Genomic DNA, 18,621 nt, shown 5'->3' on the forward strand with positions numbered 1-18,621 from the left:
CTGCTAATGGATACGGGACTTCTTGAGGTGATAAAAATGTTCTGAAGGTAGTAGTGATTGTTGTACAACTCTGTGAATATCCTAAAACTACTGATGTGTACATTTTAAAAGGGCTAATCTTATAATACATGCTGCTGCTGCTGCTAAGTCGCTTCAGTCGTGTTCGACCCTGTGCGACCCCATAGACAGCAGTCCATCAGGATCCTCTGTCCCTGGGATTCTCCAGGCAAGAATCCTGGAGTAGGTTACCATTTCCTTCTCCAACGCATGAGAGTGAAAAACGAAAGTGAAGTCACTCAGTTGTGTCTGACTCTTCACAACCCCATGGGCTGTAGCCTACCAGGCTCCTCTGTCCATGAGATTTTCCAGGCTAGAGTACTGGAGTGCGTGGCCATTTCTTTCTCCATTCAATACATGAATATATCCCCCAAAAGATTATACTCTCTGGCAAGTTCTTGGAGAACAACTGTCCTCTGCTACTGGTAAATGAGTTGCCTTCTTGCACAAATTGAGGACCCTGAGGATGACCAGGGTTGGAAAAGTAGGCTATACCACATTCCCTAAAAGTGATAGGACCACAGCTTGAGGAGCCTGCTTGGAGAATTTTATCTTACTTCTATTCTTTATGCACTCTTCCCACAGCAAAGAAACTGCCAAGGAATTCTGCTGATGACCCTAAATATACTGCTCATTCAATAAGGAATTGATAATTGATGGTATGCTTTATTGAATTAATATGACACAAAGCCATATAGCACTAAAAACGTGCCTCACTCTTACCTGATTATTATAGAAACATCTAGACAAGGACTCAGGATGTGGTGGAAGGACGGAAGCAGCAAGTTTCTTATGGTGAGATGGTTTTCTCTTCCTCCCTGTCTTCCTCTTCTTTCTTTCCCTTCTTTCTCCTCGTTTTTCCTGTTCCTTTATTGTTCTTAAGTTAGCACTGCTGCTGCTACTGCTAAGTCACTTCAGTCATGTCTGACTCTGTGCGACCCCACAGACGGCAGCTCACCAGGCTCCCCCGTCCCTGGGATTCTCCAGGCAAGAACACTGGAGTGGGTTGCCATTTCCTTCTCCAATGCATGAAAGTGAAAGTGAAGTTGCTCAGTCGTATCCGACTCTTAGTGACCCCATGGACTGCAGCCTACCAGGCTCCTACATCCGTGGGATTTTCCAGGCAAGAATACTACAGTGGGCTGCCATTTCCTTCTCCAGTGGATTTTCCCAACCCAGGGATCGAACCCGGTCTCCTGCATTGCAGACAGACACTTTACCGTCTGAGCCACCAGGGAAACCCGAAGTGAAGAACTGACTAATTTGAAAAGACCCTGATACTTGGAAAGATTGAAGGCAGGAGAAAGGGATGACAGACGATGAAATGGTTGGATGGCATCACTGAGTTGGACATCGATGGACATGAGTTCAAGCAAGCTTCAGGAGCTGGGGATGGACAAGGAAGCCTGGTGTACTGCAGTCTCTGGGGTCGCAGAGTAGGACACAACTGAGCGACTGAAGTGGACTGACAGAAAGCAGATCAATGGTTGCCTGGGCTTAAGGTAGAAGGAGAATGGACTGCAGAGAAGCATAAGGAATTTTTTGGAGTAATGAAAATGTTCCCATCTTTATTGTGCTAGTGTTTTCATGGGTTTATACAAATACCAAAACTCACCAAATCATACACTTTAAAGGGATATACTTTATTGTACAAAAATTATATTCCAATTAAGTTGATAAGAAAAAATTTGTTTAGTGACTACCTTTTTTTCTCCCTGGCAAATCTCCACCTGATCTGGCAAGGTTTGGAGATTTTTCATTGCTCTTGTCACCATCTTCTGAACACAGTCCAGGTAGCTCAAGTTCCTCCAAGGGTGTGCCCAGAATTGGAACCAATGCTGCAAATGTGTTTGAGCAGATTAGAGTACAATGGGTCTCTGTTCTTCCACTTTTTATTACTGTATACTCATATCAGGCTTTGCTGTTTTCAGACTTTCTTGTCTATTTCAGGTATTCTATTTCAGTCAACCTGAATGTTGTACTTCTGTCAGTGCAGCTTAAATTTCTGTGGATCTTTCTGGAAGTCTGCTCACACTGATGACTGACATAGGATTTGTCCCCTGGGTCATTTCCCAACTGTCGAACCACATCTCTCTTATCCTAAAAATGTTCATATATATTTCCCCTCTGGGTACTGAACTTTTCATTTATCAAACTAAATTTGTCTTTTTGGCTTCAGGCCATATTCCAAGCCTGCCAAGATATTTTACATTTATGTCTTCTAATAGTCTCACTGCTTTGTCATCCACAAATGTGCCCTATCTTCATTCAAGTGGAAGATAAACTTGTTTAAGGAGCAAAAGTCAACAACAGAGCCCCGAGACTTGCCGACAAAGATTTCCTTTGTAGATATCACAGATTATTCATCATTCATCAATAGTCTTTGGGTACTAGTCCTTCAAATTGCTTTGAATCAGCCTAAATGCTTTTTCAGTTATATCACATTTCAAAAAAAATTAATGACAGGAAAACACAATTTGATACTGATTTTTCTTTTTAAAAATATGGAACGCTTCACGAATTTGCGTGTCATTCTTGTGCAGGGGCCATGCTAATCTTCTCTGTATCGTTCCAATTTTAGTATATGTGCTGCCGAAGCGAGCACTGATACTGATTTTAAGAGCAAGGTACCAGTAGTTAACCTTACTACTACTGGCTCATGACTGAAGTGGCTATAAAGGGCTTCTAAAGGGCTTGACAATATTTCTATTTCTTGATCTGGATAATGGTTATAACAGTACATTCATTTTGTAAAAATTCATTGCATTTACTTATCTGAATAATGCCCCATTTCCATTTGTGGTATCAATGGGAAATTAATGTGGTATTAATTTAAAATTTTTAACTTTAAAAAGTTTGTTTTTTTTTAAAAGCAGAACTCCAAATAATATAGAAGATCATGTTCTTATTTTAAGAATCTACATTTTAAAAGTGATAAGATGCAGCAAAATGTTAATAGTATTCTGGGTGGTGAGATTACATGACTTTTCTTTTCTTCTCTGCAAGTTTCTCTTCAATAATCAGAAAAATGATGTTTCTTATAATCAAGAAAAAAAAGTTTTATTTTATTATTATTGATTGATTTCTGGGCTTGTGGGAGCCTAGTTCTTCAACCAAGGATCAAACCCAGACCCCCGCAGTGGAAACTTAGAATCCTAACCACTGGACCACCAGGGAATTCCCAAAATTGTATTTTAAAGAAAAAGCTTTCTAAATTGAAAACATATACAGTGTAAGGTATTGTTCTAGCATGATGCCTGAAACATAAAGTTGCTGTTTAGTATGTTCAACTCTTTTGCTACCCCACGGACTGCAGCCTGCCAGGTTCCTCTGTCCATGGCATTTCCCAGACAAGAATACTAGAATGGGCTGCCATTTCCTTCTCCAGGGAATCTTTTGGACCCAGGGATCAACCCCTTGTCTCCTGTATTGGCAGGCGAGTTCTTTACCACTGAGCCACCAGAGAAGCCCCTGCAACATAATAATGCTTGATAAATGAGTGAATGACCACTTCTCTATCTACCAGGCAAGGACTCTTTTCAAAAAAGCAATGTGATCAGTTAACACTCTCAGCTCCCAGGGAATTCATGCTGGCTTCTAGCAATGACTACCTTCTTGTCTGAGTAAGAGCTCACAAGCCACCTGTGTAATAATTCTTCCCAAAATGTTGCCAGGACCAAATCTGCCTCACTCTGCTTCCTCATAATTCCTTCAACATTAGCTAATGGTCCTTTTCTGGGATCAAGACTCCAGGTTCTTTCGATCAGCCTGGTGCTTTCCATATTACATCTCATCTACCTTGAGGTGAGGACTATGGAACCCCACTTTGCAACCATGATGGCTCTGTTCCTCTCACTTCCTAAGCATGGAAATCACTTAAGAATTCTGCCAGCTAGTACTGTACCACTTGCCTTATGGGGGCTTCTTTAAAAATATTACTTGTCTTTCTACTGCTATGAGCACAAAACAAAGCCTCATTTATTTTATTTGCATTTCTTGAAAAACTAACACTTCTAACATTACTTAGGGAACCATACCAATAATTGGTATTGCCAACGGTTTTGACTGTCTTTAATTGGGTCCTTGTCTTTTTAAATCTTAGCTGAGGGCTCAGAGAGCATCAGGAGATGATGTCACTTTCTTTTAAGGTCACAACTCTTGTCCCTAACACTGCTCTGCCTGCAGTGTTAGGCACTGCCTCCCACATATTCCACTCTTGAGGAGCTCCTTGCCATGTTAGCATTCTTTTTATTGATTTTTTCATCTTTTACTTATTTAATTTTTGGTTGCATTGGGTCTTCACTGGTGCACACACGCTTTCTCTAGTTGCAGAGTAGCAGCTACTCTTCGTCAGGGTGCTCAGGCTTCTCATTTCGTTGGCTTCTCTGTTGCGGAGCAGGGGCTCTAGGCACGTGGATTCAGTAGTTGTGGCTTGTAGGCTCTAGAAAGCAGGCTCAGAAGCCGTGGTGCATGGGCTTAATTGCTCTGCAGTATGTGGGATCTTCCCGGACCAGCGATTGGATTCAGGTCCCCCACCTTAGCAGGCAGTTCTTACCCCCTGTACCACCAGGGAAGTCCATGACTGATTTTTCAAAATTCAGCTTAATCTTTCCCCAAGGTCTCCCCATGCAGAGGAAGGTGCTGGGCATAAAACTCAAACTTGTGACTAGACTATGAGTCAAATGGATGGAAAGAGGCCTAAGAGGACAGCAATGGATTCTCATGCTCTTTTCTCCAGTGCCATAAACCCTAGGATTGCCTCTTAGCTCCGAGCCAGAGTCAATCAGATTGTTTTCTAAAGTGATGTCTCAATTCAGGTCTCTTTGCCACCTGCTTTGTCAGCTGACTCTGAGGAACTAGCTTCTAGCTAAGGGGTTGGGAAAATAAATTTCTCAAGTTGATGTATGTGAATCTTCCAAGTCCATTTTAAATGCACCTGCTAACACTAAACAGGTAGTGCTTTGCCCTCCAGAAACCTCTTTCTGAGCTTGCCTGCAGTGTTTCAGAGGGACAGAGGGGATCCCTGAACATAGCCTCTGCTTAAGCTCAACTCTGGCTCTGGTTGCAGGTCCTTTCCCCTGATCTGGCATCCAGAGACAGGGCCTCTGCAGCCCTGGGTTCCAGCTTAATGGGAAGGCATGCCTCATAGAGCCAACACTTGCCACTCTGCTTCTGTGAGCCTGTCTGAGCTTGAGGAATCAATTCCAATCCAGTAAAAGACTTAAAGCTCAGGGGCCTTGCTCCTTGCTTGGCAAAAGCCTTAACTGTTGAGTTCTAGAAGCTTTCCCATCACCACCACCCCTTTTTTGTTTTAATCTTCTTTAATACAGACTCCAGCCCCACTAACCAGCAGGGGCCTGTGGTCTCAGACCTTTCTTCCTGTGTTTAGAACCTACTTTCTGGTGCTCAGAGTGTGACAAGTCAGGTTGGGAGGTGAGAATGGATTGGGGGAGGAACAGAAGTTGTTTCAAGGAAGCACCAAATCAAGAAAATTAAATATGCTGAAAGGCTTACCTTATGTTTATGCCTTATTCTAAAACTTTTTCCCTAAGAATTTTGAACTGGAAAAGATGCAAAATGACTTCAAGAAAGGTAGTCAAAATTTTCAAACATGGCATAATATGGTCCACTCTGGGTGGTATAGAAAAAAGTGTTATCTTTGCTGTTATTAAACTTGAACCATTCAAGTTGTTGGTATGAGAGGAAAACAATATACATATAAAAGCAAGTTGACTTTCTTCTCACAGCTGGCATAAACCTTGAGCCAACAAATCCAATTTAACTTTTTGTTCAAAGCTTCTTTTTTTTTAGTAGGTTATGTATTTTTGTAAAATTTGGCTGTGCCAGATCTTTGTTGCAGCATGTGGGAACCAGTTCCCCAACCAGGGATCAAAGACAGGTCCCCTGCACTGGGAACGCAGAGTCTCAGCCTCTGGATTACCAAGGAAGACCCAACAGAAGCATATTTAAATGGATGTGAATAATATTCTACACAATTTCATAATGTGTAATGAATGTAATGTGTAATTTCATAATGAAATTGTGTATTCTATACAATTTCATAATTTCTAGTATATATATATATATATATATACACACACACACACTAGAATATATATATATATATATACACTAGAATATATCTGCCTTTCATGCAGTTATGAGATGTTTTGATGATTTCTATGATCCATTAAAAGTTCATTAGGATAATAATAAATATTGTGTATTTTTGTAGGCTCTTAATTTCATAATGGACAAAGTACTGATATTGAAATTTCATTAAAAAACAAACCTTCTCTTCTTGGTCAAATTTAGCAGTGGTTTGTGATTTTAACTTCTTCCGTTTTAAAACTTTTGTGAATCCTTTCCTGGCCTCACCTTTGGGTGGGGGAGAGGAGAAATGGGTAAAAATATAAATGAAAGGAAGAAGAGATCAGAAGAAGCTAGATAACTGAAAACTGACTTGGGCTAAGTTAGCCTCCACCTGCTTCCTTTATTGATTTGGGTAATAACACCTCTACTTTGGATCATGTTCAATACCAAGAAAATAAATAGCATTTAAGTTATAAAAAGGAATCAAACTTCATGAAATTGTATATACCTTGGTATTAATATCCTAGAAAATATACAAGTTTTGTATTAAAAAAATAATAATATTCTGCTTTCCTCATCTATCAAAAACCAAATTTAAGTAAAACTTAGGACAGGCAACTTACCACCTTTACTGAAATGGATACATTTTCTCCAATTAGTGTATATTGTGTTCTAAAGTTCAAGGACAAATGGAAATTAAAATGCACTTCCCACAAAAACCATATAAATGGTGAATCAAGAGTTTCAGATAGTTGACAACTACAACAAAAAGTCTTTGAGTTAGATTTCAGTAATACTACGTAATATTCTCTTATGAAGAAGATTCAAAGACTAAAAAACTGCACAGGAAACAAAAGCTTGTAGTTTGTTGCTGTTCAGTAGCTAAATTGTATCCAACTCTTTACAACCCCATGGACTGCAGCATGACAGGCTTCCCTGTCCTTCACTACCTCTGAAGGTTACTGATTAAAACAACAAAACACTTAAAGACGTCACATCTGCAGAAAATGTGGTGATCTTTACACTGATTGGTTGAAATGCTGAGGTAGGTCTTCCTGATGGAGAGGGGTCAAGGTGTTATTGGACAGAAGGAACAAAACATGCCCACCAAACTGAGAAAATATCTTGAGACCAAAAAATGAGGCAGGACACTTCATACAACCAAGCGATCAGATTATAGGGTAGTTTACTTAGAGGGTAGGATGGGATGGATGACATCCGGAAACATTTGCAGCTGCCACTGGAGATTTTTATAGTTAACCTAGGGTACGAGGGTATGTGCTTGGAAAACAGGAAGTGCGTTCCAAAGTCAAGATTTATGAACGGGTAACTAGTCTCTTGGGTACTGGGAATACGTCAGCCAAGGTCTTCATTATTGTTTGGAGCCTAACAATAATAAAGAGTGCAGAGGCCACCTGGACCTAATGATCACTAAACAGTATCTATTCACTACAAAGCCCTTGACAACAGAGATTTACTACACAGTACAGCCCTAGGTAGGGTCAGTTGAAGGACAGGAGGCGCTGATGGCATCAGTTATACTAACAGCCATTCAATATGGCAGAGGGTCCTTCTTGTAAGTGACAGGTGTAAAGGGCCCATTGCTTTGCCTCCTGAATCACTATCTTCATCAGTGTTAGTTGGACCTGTCAGGCAGGGTCAAGCGCTGGGCAAGGACTATATGCCTATCATTACTGATGCTCCTTTCATGACTCCCTTTCTCCCCAACTATTGTCCATCTACCTGCAGATGGCAGGACATGAATCGTTTTAATTTAACCCTCTCTCTCCATTTAGACATAATCTGCCTACCTCAGGTCTAGATCTCCTGGAGAAGGGAAAGGCTACTCACTCCAGTATTCTGACCTGGAGAATTCCATGGACTGTACAGTCCATGGGGTCGCAAAGTCGGACACAACTGAGTGACTTTCACTTTCACTTTTCTTTTTTCAGGTCTAAAATTATGTAGTCTTGGTTAAATTTATAATCAAGGACTTCCCTGATGGCGCAGTGGCTAAGAATCCACCTGCCAATGTAGGGGACACAGGTTTGATCCCTGGTCTGGGAAGATTCCACGTGCTTTGGAGCAACCAAGCTCATGTGCCACAACTATTAAGCCTGAGTGCTGCAACTACTGAAGCCTGTGTGCCTAGAACCTGTGTTCTGCAACGAGAAGCCAAAAAAAAAGAAAAACAATGTATAATCAAGCAACAAGTGCACCTAAGTGATACTAACGCCCTCCTTTTTAAGAGGAGAGTATCAGCCATCTGGAAAGCGATGGGGAGAGAGAAGGCTAAGGAATGGGTTTACAAAAGAGAAAGGATAAAGAAAGTAAAATTGAGATTCCAGCTTTTGCTTAGTGTCAGCAAACTCACATAAATGCATGCACACATAAAGACATGGAGGAGCTCCTTGACATGGAATTGAAAACAAAAGCATTTCCACTTCATATAACACACCATGGTTTATGTACGTTTCTTCTTGTACAGCATAATTGGGTTGTGTAAAGGAGCCTCTTTGCCAGGGACTCAATCAAGGAAACTAAAATTTACATTTAGGGAAAACAAGTTTGCAATACTAAGAATAGGAAGTAGAAAGCCTTTTGCCATTTTTCTAGGCACAGGGCCAGTCTTCAAGAAAATTTCAAAACAAGCTGTTTGGCTTTGACTTATTCCTACTCAGTATGTAAACACCCAGGGCCTCCGTGTGCCCTTTACCTAGGGCTACCTGGTACCCTCAAATGTCCTGTGCCTTAACTTACCATTCCCTCTTTTCTCACTTCTACCCTTAGCAAAACTTCTTTTCTCTCTGAGAAGATGGATAAGGCTCCATTTAGTAGCAGAATCTCTTGAAATTAATCAAAATAAGGTAATATGTCAGGTAGTGGACATCTCAGAGATTTATGTTCTAAGACATAAAACTTAAAATCTCAAAATGAATCTCTGGTAGAATTTGAGGCAGAACAGGAAAGTCAGGTTGTAGGTATATGCTGGGAGATGGGGTCAAAGTTTCCAGGCAGCTCACACTGAGCATGTATACAGTTACTTTGGAACATTTATACTTTCCATGACTTCCTCCCTTTATCTAGGGCTTAACTCAAAATTCTCTAAAATACCACTGGTTGTTCTAGAGATCCTTCCTCACTTATCTACCCAATGAGACATGGGACATTGTAGGGGGTGGGCAGAGGGTAATGTCACATCATAGAAAGAAAAAGGCATACCTGGGTATAATATCTACAGTAAGATTGTAACTTTCAACCTAATACTAGTATGTTACTGTTCATAATGTATATAATATATATAGTTTAGGTAAATTATCAAGTTATAAAAATATACAATAAAATCTTATAAGAAACTCTGAAACAATGGATGCTTCATAATTCTCTTAAGACTACAATAAAAATGCAGTTATTGGCTAAATTCCATCAATTCTTTTTAATTCTCTTTGATTTGTTCTCCTCATCTTCTGCTTTCCTTTCTGCAGGTCGCTTCTTCAGCCCCTTCATTTTCCTGGTTTGCAGTTTGCTTAGGTCTTGCTTTTGCATATGAATTCTTCCATAAGTTGTACCAAAAGTATCATGAGAGATATTTTTCTTCTTCTTTGGCTAAGAAACAGTAATATATGAAAAAACAATTGAGTCTACTATTATGAACTGATAAAAATCTAGTGTATAACAACTATCATTTAACAACTTCCATTAGTGAGCACCTTTCAATGATATGGAATCTATAGTCCTATAGGTCCTTTCTTCTCAAACTTAGGTATATGCAGATCACTTGGAGATCTTGTTAAAAATGCAAATTATAATTCAGTAGGACTAGGGTAGAATCTGAGATTCTGCATTTCTACAATTCCCCCGTAAATTATCAGGTCACACTGAGAAGCAACCTAAGAGACTATTCTAATAATCATTGTCATGCACAGAGAGAAGTTGTTTCGTTTAGCTTAAGGATTGTGACTATCATTTCAAATCTTTACTGGAATTCCAGAGATGCCATTTCTACTTGCTTTTTAAAACCATTCAAAAGTCAAAACACATTTTATGTAAGTATGGGTTATACATCTATGCTTGAAATTACATTTTCACAATGCCCAAAATGAGACCTATTTTTGCTGAAAACTGGCAGTCTTGGCTACCAGGAAGCGCTTGGCAACACTTGATGCTTGGTTTCTACAATTTTATTATCCTTTATGATTGGCTTATTTGCTTCTTCCTTCTTTTCTTTGGCTCTGAAAGTCTAATTTTATCTATTATATTGATCTGTTTATATACGTCCTTTAATATAATATGCTACAAACCCTTTTTGGAAAGAAGAGAGGAATATACAATTAAACATGGCACCAATCTGCAAGTCATGTACCTTCAGGGCTTTGGGCATTTTCATAGATAATTTATAAAGGTCATCTGATGCCAGGTGTGTCCGCCTCAGAACCAAATCCAACGAGGGTCCCATCTCTTCCAATTCAATCCGTGGTGTTCTACAGCCAGATTTCTTTAACAGCAACCTTTATGAAATAGCAAAAAGAAATGTTGCTTTGACTTTGATAATCAAAGTCCCACTCCTCCAAATATTTTTGTTCTAGAGAATTATGGTTCCATAAAATAACAAAATGTTTGGAAAGTCTAATTTTAATACTTTATATACAGATAGTCCTCCTAAGAAGTGGAATCTTTTATTTGATTTCTTTATTTAAGGTTTATATAATTATATAAAAAATTTTAAGTGGATCTTTAAGACATTATATTTACATAATTAACAAATTCTTATTTCTCTAAGACCCATTCAGAATCAACTTTTCTCCAAAGCACAGACACTGATCTCTATAGGTTGGGATGAACGTAACAAAACCATGACTTTCTGGATACCACATGTATAAATAACCTTGGATCCGAAAGCATAAGAGGAATACAGTGGGGGGAAGAAGGAAGATTCATTTAATCCTTTTTTTGGGGAGTGACATTGTAAGAACTGCTCAAAGACTTGAAGGTTATTTGTGCTGAAAGACTCAAATTCGTTACGGTGACCAGATCTCCACACAGAAAAGGACTAAATAATAATGTTCAGAAAAGGTGAGCCTTTTCACATAAAAGCCAGAATGAGAAAGAAGTAACAAGTGACACAGAGAAAAGAAAGGACAGAAGAGGAAAGCAGAGTAAGTAATACCCAGGAACAAGCAAATATCAGGAAGCAGGAGTGAAATGGGTAAAACCTTATTAAAAGTCCTGCGTCACATGAAAACAACCAACCAATACAGTCCACTTACAGGAAGTGCTTTTACTGGCTTCTGGAAGAGTCACAGTGATAGGTACGCTATATCAGACACGGCAGTTCACACTCAATTAAACACGGCAAAAAGGAAAAACGAAACAAAAAACCCCAGAGCCTAGGATATGTAAAGAGCAGAAATGTTAAACAAACAAAAACATACAAACATTAAAAGATAAAAGAAATGTTAGTATGGGGTTTGAAGGGAGCAAGCACAGGGGAAAAAAGAGCTTAAACAAGGGCCCTTAAGCCACTCTCCTCACGGGGGCTCTGGGAGAAGAGACCTGAGAGAAGGCCTGTCTCTGGCCTGCGTAGGGGAAAACATTTTTAGGAGCTGAAGATGGCTGACATCATGCCATTGTCCTTAATATTTCACTCAAAGCATACAGGGGCAGTGACCATGTGATTCTTTTATATCACAGGTTTTGATCTTTTATTCTGCAATCGCCTCTACATCTTTCATACCTCAAATAAACTGTATTTATCAGGCTGAACTCATATCAAGACTAAATCTTGGGAATTCCCTGGTGGACCAGTGGTTAGCACTCCTCTGGATGGGGAACTAAGATCCCTGCACGCCAAGCAGAGCAGCCAACAACAAAAGACATGAAAAAAAAAAAAAAAAAGACTAAATCTTGATTAATATTTTGTGTTCAGTAGATTAACCTAAGAAATCAAGGAAGTCACATACATAAAATTTAAATGAAAAGAATTTCTGCCACTTAAAACGCTGCTGCTGCTGCTAAGTCGCTTCAGTAGTGTCCGATTCTGTGCGACCCCATAGACGGCAGCCCACCAGGCTCCTCTGTCCCTGGGATTCTCCAGGCAAGAATACTGAAGTGGATTGCCATTTCTTTCTCCAGTGCATGCATGCATGCTAAGTCGCTTCAGTCGTGTCTGACTCTGTGCGACCCTATGGACAGCAGCCCACTAGGCTCTTCTGTCCACGGGATTTTCCAGGCAAGAATACTGGAGTGGGTTGCCATTTCCTTCTCCATTTAAAATGCTAATTTCAGGTAAATGGAAAACCTGTCAATCCAGAACAGTGCATGGCATGCCTGATGGAGTCAGATTACCCAAGGACCTTTTTATTTATGCAAGTGTCCTCCCAACAGAGTAATCTTTTGAGCAGTATAGAAAGTTAATAAGATTGTTTCCATGTAACTACATATAACTATATATGTTGCTACTTACTGATGAATTAATTATAGTGCCATACTAGACAGTATGTGTGGATGATCTTAATCACTTCATTGAGTATGCTTATTATTCTATTTCTACTTGATAGAAATAGAAGGAAACTTACTCCAGCTTTCAGTTCTCTGCATATGGTTTCTCGTGATAGAGCTATCATCTTTTCTTTTTATGAACAGAATTTAATCATGAAATCTAGAATCTAAAATCATTAAATGTTAATCTTTAAAAAAAAACAAACAACCATCTATTTACACTTTCTCAGAGGAAATATATTAAGAGATTTATAAAGGATTTTTGTGATCATACTAAAGAAAATACATGAAGACTCTATTAAATATCAACTCTTAAAAAATAAAATTAAAACCATTTCCTTTACCCTCAATGCCATCATAAACAATACACTTGTTTTTAAAGCAGACATTCTGATTCCAGGCTTTTGTATCTCCAGTCAAATACCTACTACTGCCCAGAATATTTACACCCCATGTAAATCTCCATCTCAGATCCTAACCTCAAGCTCTGCTTTTTGTTTCCCTATAAGCTCTAAATCAAACGTGACATTCAGTTCTGGGAGACTACATGGTACACGAAGCAGGGACACAAAGACAAACAGAACCCAGTTCCTTCCCTCTCGGATGGGTTTAGGCTATTAGACATGTGAATCGGTAATTTCTATATATATTTATGCATGATGTGCCTATTTCTTGAGAAAGACTGGCATTACCCTCTTGTTTAAATTGTAATTTCCTTATTTTCCTCCCTTTCACATCCCTCTCTTCTGTTGACATTCTGTTTTCAGTACTTAAACTCCCTGCCCAGAATGTTGTTTGCTTTTTAAGGTATGCTAATACTTCCTGTTCTGCATATTTCTCCCCATAAAACCTACCCGATGCCATGGCAAAGGCATACATGGCAGTTATTAAAGATCTTCTGTTTCATACTAACAGTTCTGGCCCTACAGTGAACAAAATTCTCCAAGGAATTAATTATTATAGGATATACAGGAAGATGCCAGTAACACTATGATTTATTTCCCCAAAAGGTCAGGTCAAAATGTCTATTAATGTAATTTCATACTCACAGTTCTTTTCATCCAAAAAGCACAAAACCATTTTATAATCCTTACTCATCTTCACAAATTAATAAGTGTCAATATTAACTATTGGGGCTCCCCCCATGGTGCAGTGGTAAAAAATCCGCCTGCTAACACAGGAGACTCAGGTTTGATCCCAGGGTCAGGAAGTCCCCTGGGGTAGGAAATGGCAACCCACTGAAGTATTCCTATCTGGAAAATTCCATGGGCAGAGGAGCCTGGTGAGCTACAGTCAATGGGGTCGCAGAGTGGGATACGACCGAGTGACTGCATACACACATTAACTATCACCTTAACTCTGCCTAAGGGCTGGCTGGAAGAGGGCAGGACACCCAAGAGCAGCCTGTGAGAATCCTGAGAAGTCACACGAGGATAGAAACTCTTTTCTGGCACATTCCTACCTCTGTCTGCACCTCTCTCTTTCTGAAAAAAGAATTATCCATCCCAGAGGTACCTCAGAATTACCTAAATGGTATCACTACACTTTGCAAAGAAAAAACAGAAGCCCTGAGAGGTGACCTGACCATGTTCTGTGGTGAAGGCTGGCACAGAGCTAGGTCACTAGGCTCAGAGTTGATGCTCATTCCAGGGACCACCTCTTCCTCTCCTAAGCAGAGCACAGCCCTAGGAAGCTAAGCTAATCCACATAGAGGGATTCTCCCACTAGCAGCTTGCTCTCAATCACACTGTCCATTTTCTATTTCAAGTCAATAGCTAATAGGTATTAGGGGATATAGATATGAAAACCTGGGATTAAAATTTTACAGCAGGGTTTCTAATTTTTAAAATTCAAATTTTTTTTTTATTTTAATGGGAGATGTCATACTAACAGTGATTTCAACAATAATAAAATACTTCTTAAAGTAAGTGGATGGATGGTTATTTATAGTTACACTGTCAATTTATTCTTGTTCTTAAGTCTGATTTGCTAATTTTCTGTCCATTTTGCTTTGTTTTCTTTATATTTCTTTCTTTTTTTTTTAACAAATTAATCTTTCCTTTCACTAAACACAATTTAAAATAAAAAACCAAAGACTTTTGGTTGTGCCATGCAGCGTGTGAGATCTTATTTCCCCAACCAGGGCTTGAACCTACATACCCCAGAGTCTTAACCACTGAACCACCAGGAAAATCTCACTAAATGTAAGTTCTGACATAAGAGAATACTTTCTTTGAAACTGTTCACCATGAAAGAGTTTTAGATTATTGTTACTATCCATTTCTCTTTCTCAAAGATTTTTATCTTTACATTTTAGTTCCACTGTATTCCCAGGGTCTCCTTGTTTAACATAAGTTTTCAAAAAGATTTTATGTTAGTGATTTTTCATCTTTTATTTCTTGCTCTATAAATAGGAGTCACCTATTTTATATACATTTTTTTCTTAATATATGAAAGTGAAGTTGCTCAGTCGTGTCCAGCTCTTTGCGACCCCATGGACTGTAGCCTACAGGCTCCTCTGTCCATGGGATTTTCCAGGCAAGAATACTTGAGTGGGTTGCCATTTCCTTCTCCAGGAGATCTTCCCGACCCAGGGATTGAACCCGGGTCTCCCACATTGTAGGCAGACGTTTTACCATCTGAGCCACCAGGGAAATATATATATATAGATTTTATTGAAGTACAGTTGACTTACAATGTTTCAGGTACACAGCAAGGTGATTCAGTTATACATACACACATATATTATCTTTGAAATTATTTTCTATTATAGGTTATCACAAGATATTGACTATAGTTTTCTGTGCTATACAGTAAACCTTCATTGCTTGTTGCATATCTATTCTTTTTACTTAAAATCTAGCATTCTATTTACACTAGAATAAGTGGAGTCAAAATATCATAAATAGTTTAGTTAGGCTTTTAGTTCTTAAAAGTCCCAAAAGCAAGTTTGGAAGTTCAAACAACAGACTAAAAGGGTTTTCAATCTCAACTAATTATAAGAAAAAAAAAAAAAGAAAACCAGAAATAGGGGTACCATTCATGGGGTGAAAAGAACTGAATATCTCTGACTCCATACACACTTGAAAAAAAGACGGAAATTACTGACCAAAAACAAAACCAGGTGAACATTTAGTTCATTTAGATGTTCATTGGACACAAGCTGGTCAATCAGGTATTCCATTATGACAAAAACAAAATTAAAACCATGGATGAAATGCTGAAGTCCACAGATAGTTGCACAAATAGCACATTTGCACAGAAGACACTGCCAACCCTGGGCTGTTAGCACTCAGGCTGCACTGCCACGGCACAGTGTAAAACAGACAACACTCTGATGTCAGTGTACAGGCAGTCTGTGGGAGTCAATGTATTCTTTAGGAAAGTGTGGGCTCCATCATCAGCACTAGAACTTTATTTTAAATACGGGGGGGAAAAAGTCATGCTTATCTCAAAAGACTCAGTTGTAATATGTCATTAGATTTTTAATGAAAACTAAATCAGCTTGTTCAGATTTATATTTATATTGTGTTGGGGGTAAGGTAGAAGGCCTGGGCTGGAGAATGAAGGTAAAATGAATCTAGTCATTAAATGTTCTTATTCCCATCAGACTCCATTTTTTAGACTCAGGGTTTTGAGATTTGCTTTAGCCGGCTTAAGACCTGTAGCTTGGTGCTCTAAGTCCAGTCAAGAAAAATAAGGAAATACTGCACAAAAGTAGGGCAAGTCAAGACTGAATACATGTTTTGAGCTCAGACAAAGTGTCCGAGGCTCCAGAGTCCTGGAAAAGCAGGGTTTCCGAGAGGCAGAAGTTAGCAGGGGAGTGACAGACCTGAGGACCAGCACAGAATTTGTCACTGCTATTTTGCAAACTCTCCAAATTTGCAAACTCTCCAAACTTCTGGTCAGACACCAATTCTCAGTTTGAGCTCTATTAAATAGTCACACTAAAATGCTAACCTTGATGATTAATAACAACATGTAAATGCACTTACTTATAGCTTCGAAAGTAAATCTTCCCATTCAGTGCAGTGAAGTGTAGAACATACTCTAAACCAGCCAGGCGGATATTTGATACCGTGGGGCCTCTGAAGAAATCTAAAAGCACACATTAGGTCGTTAAAAAAAATTTTTTTAAAGACCAACATACCTTTAAAATTCAGTTACAAATTAGCTGCATTCTAAATAAATGGAACTCTTTAATGTCTTATCTAAAAAAGGTAAGTAGCACAAAACTGATCCCTGAAAAATGTGATGGTCCCATCCTTCTATCATTTAATCTCATGACTATATTTCTGTGTTTAGTTCACTGAGCCATGCATTAGGTTGGTGCCAAAATAACCGCAGTTTTTGCATTGTTGAAACTTGATGTTTGATATTGGAATACATTCTAAATAAATGTGGTTATACTATATATAATTTTAATGTGAATTTCCTGCTTTATGGTTTTCTGCTTATGATTTACTATTGCTGTTTATTTTATATTTATCCTAGACTATGGAGATGATGTTAGACAAAAAGCAAATTTGAGGGACTTTCTTATCCGAGTTCAAAAGGGGTCATAAAGCAGCGGAGACAGCTCACAACATCAACAATGTATTTGGCCCAGGAACTGCTAACCAACGTACAGTGCAGTGGTGGTTCAAGAAGTTTTGCAAAGGAGACAATAACCTTGAAGGTGAGGAGCATAGTGGTTGGCCATTGGAAGTTGACAATGACCAGTTGAGAGCATCATCGAAGCTGATCCTCTTACAACTATACGAGAAGTTGCCAAAAAGCTCAACATCAACCATTCTATGGTCATTCAGCATTTGGAGCAAATTGGAAAGGTGAAAAAGCTCTGTAGGTGTGTGCCTTGTGAACTGACCGGAAATCAAAAAAATTGTCATTTTGAAGTGTCATTTTCTCTTACTCTATGCAACAACTGAAACATTTCTCAATCAGATTGTGACCTGCAAAAAAAGTGGATTTTACATGACAATTGGTGACAACCAGCTCAACGGTTGGACAAGAAACTCTAAAGCACTTCCCAAAGCCAAACTGGCACCAAAAAAGGTCATGGTCACTGTTTGGTGCTGCCTGTCTGCTCCACTACAGCTTTTCTGAGTTCTGGTGAAACCATTACATCTGAGAAGTATGTCAGCAAATCAATGAGGTACACTGAAAACTGCAATGCCTGCAGCTGGCATGGGTCAACAGAAAGGGCCCAATTCTTCTGCAGACAACACCTAACTACACGTCGCCAATCAATGTTTCAAAAGTTGCACACACTGCACTACAAAGTTCTGCCTCATCCAGCATATTCATGACCTCTCACCAACCGAATACTACTTCTTCAAGCATCTTGACAACTTTTTGCAGGGAAAATGCTTCCACAACCAGCAGAACAATGCAAAAAATGCTTTCCAAGAAGTTGACTCCTGAAGCACAGATTTTTATGCTACAAAAATAAACAAACTTTATTTTTGATAGCAAAAATGTATTGATTTTAATGGTTCTTATTTTGATTAACACAGATGTATTTGAGCTACTTATAATGATTTAAAATTCACAGTCTGAAACCACAATTTTGTACCAACCTAATAATTTTTCAGTTTTGAAGTTCTTCTAAACCAATGCTCAGCACAAGAGTATATCATGTTTACTATGATTATTAATTTTTTAGAAAATGTAAAACAAGATATAAAATTTTAATCTACTAAGATAGATGGGTTAATATAGCAAAGGTCTATAAATATGGCTGTTCAAACTTTGACTATTAAATTGAACTAGTGTTTTTTATATGGTGGAGGCCACCAAGAAAACGTCAACAAAGAATCTCAACTATATGAGCAAAGAAAAGCAACCTAAAGTGTTCAAGACAGAAAAGAACCACCAAGATAAGAGAGTAGGTTGTTTTCTCAGAGTGGTAGTAACACTCAAGTGGCACATGAGACAATTTTAAATGATATACAGGCAGATATAATCTATAAT

At 38.8% G+C, this 18,621-nt stretch overlaps 1 protein-coding gene and 1 non-coding gene across 4 annotated transcripts in view; both read right to left on the reverse strand.

Moving 5' to 3' along the window:
- Window positions 1–2,555: 2,555 nt before the first annotated feature.
- LOC139185041 (U6 spliceosomal RNA) lies at window positions 2,556–2,662 on the reverse strand. The gene has a single exon (XR_011568626.1). It is a non-coding gene; the product is annotated as a U6 spliceosomal RNA (small nuclear RNA).
- Window positions 2,663–8,594: 5,932 nt separating this feature from the next.
- The window catches only part of RPF2 (ribosome production factor 2 homolog), a 37,539-nt gene continuing 27,512 nt past the window's right edge, over window positions 8,595–18,621 (reverse strand). For all 3 annotated transcript variants that reach the window (XM_019967209.2, XM_019967208.2, XM_019967210.2), the window contains 3 exons: window positions 16,644–16,746; window positions 10,514–10,658; window positions 8,595–9,756 (listed from right to left, as the gene is read on the reverse strand). In XM_019967209.2, coding sequence (XP_019822768.1) covers window positions 9,577–9,756; window positions 10,514–10,658; window positions 16,644–16,746 — 428 coding nt within the window. In that variant the 3' untranslated portion in view covers window positions 8,595–9,576. The remainder of the gene's footprint in view (window positions 9,757–10,513; window positions 10,659–16,643; window positions 16,747–18,621) is intronic.

Source organism: Bos indicus, chromosome 9 (assembly GCF_029378745.1).
Source record: "Bos indicus isolate NIAB-ARS_2022 breed Sahiwal x Tharparkar chromosome 9, NIAB-ARS_B.indTharparkar_mat_pri_1.0, whole genome shotgun sequence".
Taxonomy (NCBI): domain Eukaryota; kingdom Metazoa; phylum Chordata; class Mammalia; order Artiodactyla; family Bovidae; genus Bos; species Bos indicus.